Genomic DNA, 6042 nt, shown 5'->3' with positions numbered 1-6042 from the left:
CAAATGCCGGGTGTGGCGTCCTCTTAAATGTAAATCATTTAAATGTTTCAGAGCTATAATTTTGTTGCGCTTACCTAATATTAAGAAGTAATAATATTAATATAAATATAGTATAACATTTATTAACTAATAATTATTTTTATAATACATAAAATACAATAATTTAATTTAAAATTATGTTATAAGCAGAATTCACATAAAAAAGTTATAAAGCCATTGATCTTCTCAGTTCTAAAAGAGTTTTTTTCTTTTCACCAATCTATAAAATAAAATAATATTAAATATAGACTATTTTAAAATTAACTAATATACAGGGTTTAGACTGTATATTAAGACACTCTTTCTTTCAGAAAATAGAAAAAATTATTTACATAATATTAACTTGTTACAAAACAATATTTTTTATCATAAGTATTATGCCATAAGCCATTTTAGGATTTTTAACCTTTTGAATTAAAACATACATTTTGATTTACATAAGCATAATATTATTTGGAGTATTTCCACATTTATTTGTTGAAGTTTTAAATACTTATAATTACAGCGCGGATTTGCATGCATTAATAACTAACTATAAAGGTGCTAAAAAATCTTAAAAATGCATAAATATATTAATTAATATTATGCATTAAAATGTTGAAATATATACTCAAAAATTCATTTATTTTCTGAATGTTTAATTTAAAATAATTGAACACTACAATTAATACTTTTCTTTGAAATATCTGTATTCTATAGGTAGTTTTAATCTGTTATAAAAATAGGAACCAATTAAGTGAACTCCACACGGATATTTTTTGTCAGTAGTTTTAATCTATAAGAAAAAAATTAATTCCCCGGAAAGACCGTTTACAAAAACGTTTATAAGTATACTTATTAATTAATTGTGTTATTAATCATAACTATAAATGATGAAATATGCAAAATATGCACCATAAACATACAACCGTTAAAATGTTAGCGTTATGAAACAAAGTCTGGCCACTAAAACTTAACATTATTAAAAAAAATATATATATATAATATATATATATATTAATATAAAGAAAAGGGAATTTTGGTTATGAGCTAGTGTTTTTACTGCATGGGTTTGCTTTATTCTAATTTATTAAAAAACCTTCATTCTTATGTTTTATCGTAAGAAGTTTATAATATTGTTATTTTTTCTTTTTTGCTCTTACATTATAATATAGCAAAATAAATAAATAAATAAAACCTTGTATTTACCTAAACTATAATAATAGAAAGATAATTAATAATTAAAAAGCTAATTGAAAATAAAATAACAAATAATTAATTGTTTTCTTACCACTATTAAAAAATAATGATGGAACAGCGCCTGGTTTTAGTCTGTTTTTTAATGTAGTATTTGTGAAGCATTCTGGTTCAAAATGAGTACTACAAACTTTTGTACTAGATTTTACTATTTTAGCAGGATCTTTTTTTGTTCCACATTTTTCAATCCAATTTTTTCTGAGTGTGAAATCCTTAGGATAGCCAAAGAGGGTCAGATTCTTTGAATGCCTGTTAAAGCAGTTTTTAACAGAACATCGTAATCCAGATCCTGAAGTATGGTCCTTTAAAATTTAAACACATAATTCATATTTAAAAAATATATTAAAATTAGAAAAAGGTAGGTTGTCAATTATAAAGTACAAATTAAAACATAATATGATCTAAATACATATTTTAGTGATATAACATTAAATAGTCTAGTTTGTATACAGTCTATAATATATTTAGGATAGTCTAGACTATTTTTTGTAGAAACTAGAGGGTATTAGAACAATATAAGAACAATTATTGATATTTACAATCAATGATTCTACAGTATATGATGCAAAACAAGTTGTGTATACACGCATATTTATTCGTATTTTATGATACTACAGCCTACAAGATGATTATTTCCTTATAGTAAATATACACACACCTTTGTTTGGGTGTTATTAGATGATCATTTTGATTTTCTATTTTACAATCATACAGATCTCCGATTAATTACAGTAGATATTTCCTAAGTAGTAGTGGCTCAAAAATATATTCCGAGTTTTCCAAAAAGAGTTCACACATTGGTGGTCAAACTAATAACTATTTTATAAATATAAGTAGACAAGAATATTACTGATGTCTAATTAGAAGCACTAAATTACTAAAGAAGAAAAACCAGGACGTTGAAGACCAAGGCCCGACATATTCAATAAGGAAAGCATGGAAAATCATAAAAAGGATAAAGATATCCATAGGCGTAGCTAGGGGGGTTGCTCTTAACCAACAAGTGTGAATATTAGCCCCCCAGAATCATTTGTATTTCATGTAGTGTATATTGCTTTTTTTTATTATTATTAATTATTTTGGCAGCCCCCCCCCCCCACCAATATATTTAATCACCCTACGCCTATCAAGATATCAGACTGTATTGACCATGTTTATTGAAAATTTTAATATTTATTTACTCACCGGCATATCCACATTGTTTCTATAAACAGCGGCATTTTCAATATGTTCCTCTCTGTAAAATTGAGATTCTATTTAATCACTTTTATCATAATAAGCCAATTTACTACATTTTTAAGTAAATGTAAACAAAATCAAGTCAAATACAATTTTCAATAACTCACCTTATCATATTTGTTTCCATTGGTAAAATTACATTATTTCCAGTTTCAACATCATTACTTTGAGTAGCATGACTATATAAAAATAAAAATACTATTGAAAATGAAAATTTAAATTATAGAGATCAAGAAGTATTACTTTGAAGGAAAACCATTTCGATCATAAGGTTGGGGAATAGCATTACGTAATAAAATTCCTCTGAAAATTCCACTATTTCTTCGCTTATAATTTTCTTCTAAAAAATGATCACTACATACACATTGCCATTCATGACAACGATCAATTCCTATAGCTTTGAGCCATTTTCTTTTTTTATATTCATCCTTGGGAAATCTATATTGAAACAAATATCAATGAAAACAATAAATTATTAATGTTAGATTAGGAAAATAAACACAAAGTGGATATTATTTGGCTAAACCGGTTCAAAATTATTTTACAATATCCCTCACCTGACATTAAAAAAATCAGCTTTGAGCGAGTAAATTTCTAGAACCAATTGATACTCACCGATGAAAACGAACTACTGGACGATTGAATTTTTTTTTATCCGACTTCTTATCACACAATATACACTTATGCATTTTTAAAACAGTTAAAATAAAAGTGCAACCACCAAGACCAATTTGACAAGTCGAATATTGAAGTTAGCCTTATCAGTAGACAGTTACCTATCTGTATTGTATGCACTTGGAACTTACTACTTAGAAAAATGAACTCGATCAATGGACGTGGGTAGCCTCGGTCACTCAGTCACTCAGTCTTGTAATGTACTAATTTACATTGTACATAGTATAATAAATAAGAAGTATGATCAACTCGAACCGTGTTTTCGACCTAGTTCGCGCATGCGCACCGCCTTGTGTTTTTGTGCATACTGCATTGCATAAGATTAAATGTATACTCGTGACGTCGCCTTGTGTTTATTGTTGGTTGCCTATATAAATTATACATTGCCCCTTAAAAAAATACTCGCAGTCTTATCATTGAGCATACTTCTTATTCCTTATAATAATATGGTAATCAGTCCTGTAAAAAATACTTTTAAAAAGTACTTGAGTAAATACTCAAATACATTTTTTTTTAAGTATTTAAGATACTACTCAAATACTTTAATTGTAAAGTATTTCAAATACTACTCAAATACTTTGAAAAATTGGAATACTTGGAGTATTTGGAATACTTTTCAAATACTTTTGGTTTTTAAAGTGGGTTTCTAATTATCGTAGTATAAACACATAGGTAGTAGGTAATCTAATAGTCATCCAATAGTTTTAAAGGGAATATTGTTATTCAATATTCAATAACTTTTTTTAGAAATCTGGTTTTCATAAACCTTTGGGCTTCGGCTAACACAGAAATACAGAATATTAAATAAAATTATTATTCCATTATTGTAGTTGAAAATAATATTTTTCCAACCAATTATTTCGAATAAAAATAAAATGTTCGAAATAAAAAAACCTAAGTATTCAATACCAAAAAGTATTTAATACAAAAAAAAGTAGGTATTTAAAATACCATTCAAAATACTTCATGCTGAAAGTATTTGAATACTTTTACTCAAATACTTTTACTTAAATACTTTACAGGACTGATGGTAATGTATATGTTACCGGCAAAGTGTTGAATATAGGCATTCTATAAATTTCCTAGGCATTCTATATAATTCCTTGAACTATTTGGCAATGTATTAAATTTGAATGTTAATTTATATTATGCCTAGGAAATCTATAGATTTCCCAGGATTTTTATAGAATGCCAATACTATGTTAGGTAATGTATTAAATCAAAATATGTTTATGATTATTTATTGGTTATTATTCATTTATTACAGCATACAGATGATGAATGGCATTTCGAACTGCATAAAATATTATTCTTCTTTATGCACAAACATTTTTTGGATTGACACTTTAGTCTTGCATGTGCATTTTATAAAACCTTGTCCAATTTCTGTAGATTGTTGAGTTGCAATTGTGCGTAAAGCAAATGTATTTTCTCTTGGAACTTGGTCAAGTGTTATTAAATTTTATTGGCATATTGAGAATTGAGACCTTCTATATAAAGATTTTAAAAGCCGCGTTCCTTAGTCCCTAATCTAAAATACCCATCAATTATTACCTGCAAAAATATTTTTATGATCTTAAAATAATAAATCATAAACGGTTGAATTACTATATTATAATATGTATTATTTTATGTTTACCTCTATAACAACAGATAAAATATATAAGTTTTATATTGATTGTATACTTTTCCTGCTTGAGGTTAGGTAATCTATAGAATACCTAGTTATTGTATGTGTTTTATACTTTTACTTCTCATTTTTGGCAATCTATAGAATACCTAGGATTTCTATATAATACCGGATTCAACACTTTGCCGGTAACATATACGACACACTGTATTCCGGTCTCCTGTGGAACGATGATTGTGTTTTGAGGTGTACGTTTTCTAGTGGTAGTTAATCCAGTCATCTACAAAATGGTTGGGTGGTTAGGTATCGTGTGTTGTACTTTTCAAAGATATAGTGTTTGGGCAGCAGGTTCAAAGTATGAATATCACGGTTTCCTGCTACGCAGATATTGGTAAAAAGCAGGACTTAAAACCGTTTCCAAATTTCGGCTCCGTCCGGAGCCGACATTTTTTTAAAAACTGGTTACCAGTCATCTGGTTCTGAGAAATGCCGGTTACCGGTTACCTTACACCACAATAAAAAAGTGATTACCAGTTACCGATTTTTAACGGTTTCCAAAATATTTAAATAACCGCTTACCAATTTTAAGCGGTTTAAATACCGCTTTTCACATCACATTTTTTCATTTTTGTTATCAACTATGAATTATTTATAATTATGTTTTATAAGTTCATTATAATGTTGTTTATGATGTGAAAAAATGTGTTTTTCAAAATTGGAGGAATGCTTACCAGTCATCATTTTATTACAATAATTTACATTACACTTAGAAGTATTTTCACTCACGTTAAACGTAAAAAACATTTCTAGCACTGAATTTTTCATAATTAATTTTAAACTTAATAGATAACAAGTAACAACAACAAAATATAAGACGTTTAACTTATAACTGTACACGCAACGTAAACTATACAACAAGACGCCGTTCTGTTGGCTATATAGTAAGTAGTGACGGGTACTATACAAAAATACTGAAAGTGAAATACTGAATAGCAAATAATAATAATAATATTATTAATAGCAGGTAATAGACAATAGTGTAATACTACGATAAGTAGTTAGTAAATACTAAATCATATGATATATATATATATATATTATATACAATAAGTACTTTGTACGTCATAAAATATAACCATGTGTCCATGTAAGCTGCATTACGGGGAACGGCCATAGGGAATTTCGGTAATATTAAATAATCAGTACAGAATACAGATATAAAT

The 6042-nt window shown here is 27.3% G+C and overlaps 1 protein-coding gene across 1 annotated transcript; it reads right to left on the bottom strand.

Annotated features, from left to right (window-relative positions):
- Positions 1-189: 189 nt before the first annotated feature.
- On the bottom strand, positions 190-3604 carry LOC103308727. Its single transcript, XM_008182668.2, has 6 exons — positions 3130-3604; positions 2758-2952; positions 2622-2693; positions 2461-2512; positions 1310-1577; positions 190-259 (listed from the first exon to the last, which is right to left on the bottom strand). Exons 1-6 carry the CDS (start codon positions 3201-3203, stop codon positions 252-254), a joined length of 669 nt encoding a protein of 222 aa, XP_008180890.1. The 5' UTR covers positions 3204-3604; the 3' UTR covers positions 190-251.
- Between the last annotated feature and the right edge of the window lie 2438 nt (positions 3605-6042).

The sequence above is a fragment of the Acyrthosiphon pisum genome, chromosome A2 (genome assembly GCF_005508785.2).
Source record: "Acyrthosiphon pisum isolate AL4f chromosome A2, pea_aphid_22Mar2018_4r6ur, whole genome shotgun sequence".
NCBI lineage: Eukaryota > Metazoa > Arthropoda > Insecta > Hemiptera > Aphididae > Acyrthosiphon > Acyrthosiphon pisum.
Note: the sequence above shows the minus strand (reverse complement) of the source record. Positions and strands in the feature narration are given on the sequence as shown.

Coding starts and splice junctions, on each gene's coding strand:
- LOC103308727 (XM_008182668.2), bottom strand. CDS start 3,203: ATGCATAAGTGTATATTGTGTGATAAGAAGTCGGATAAAAAAAAATTC. Junction 2,694..2,757: donor CGAAATGGTTTTCCTTCAAA/GTAATACTTCTT, acceptor ATTTTTATATAG/TCATGCTACTCAAAGTAATG. Junction 2,513..2,621: donor ATGGAAACAAATATGATAAG/GTGAGTTATTGA, acceptor TCAATTTTACAG/AGAGGAACATATTGAAAATG.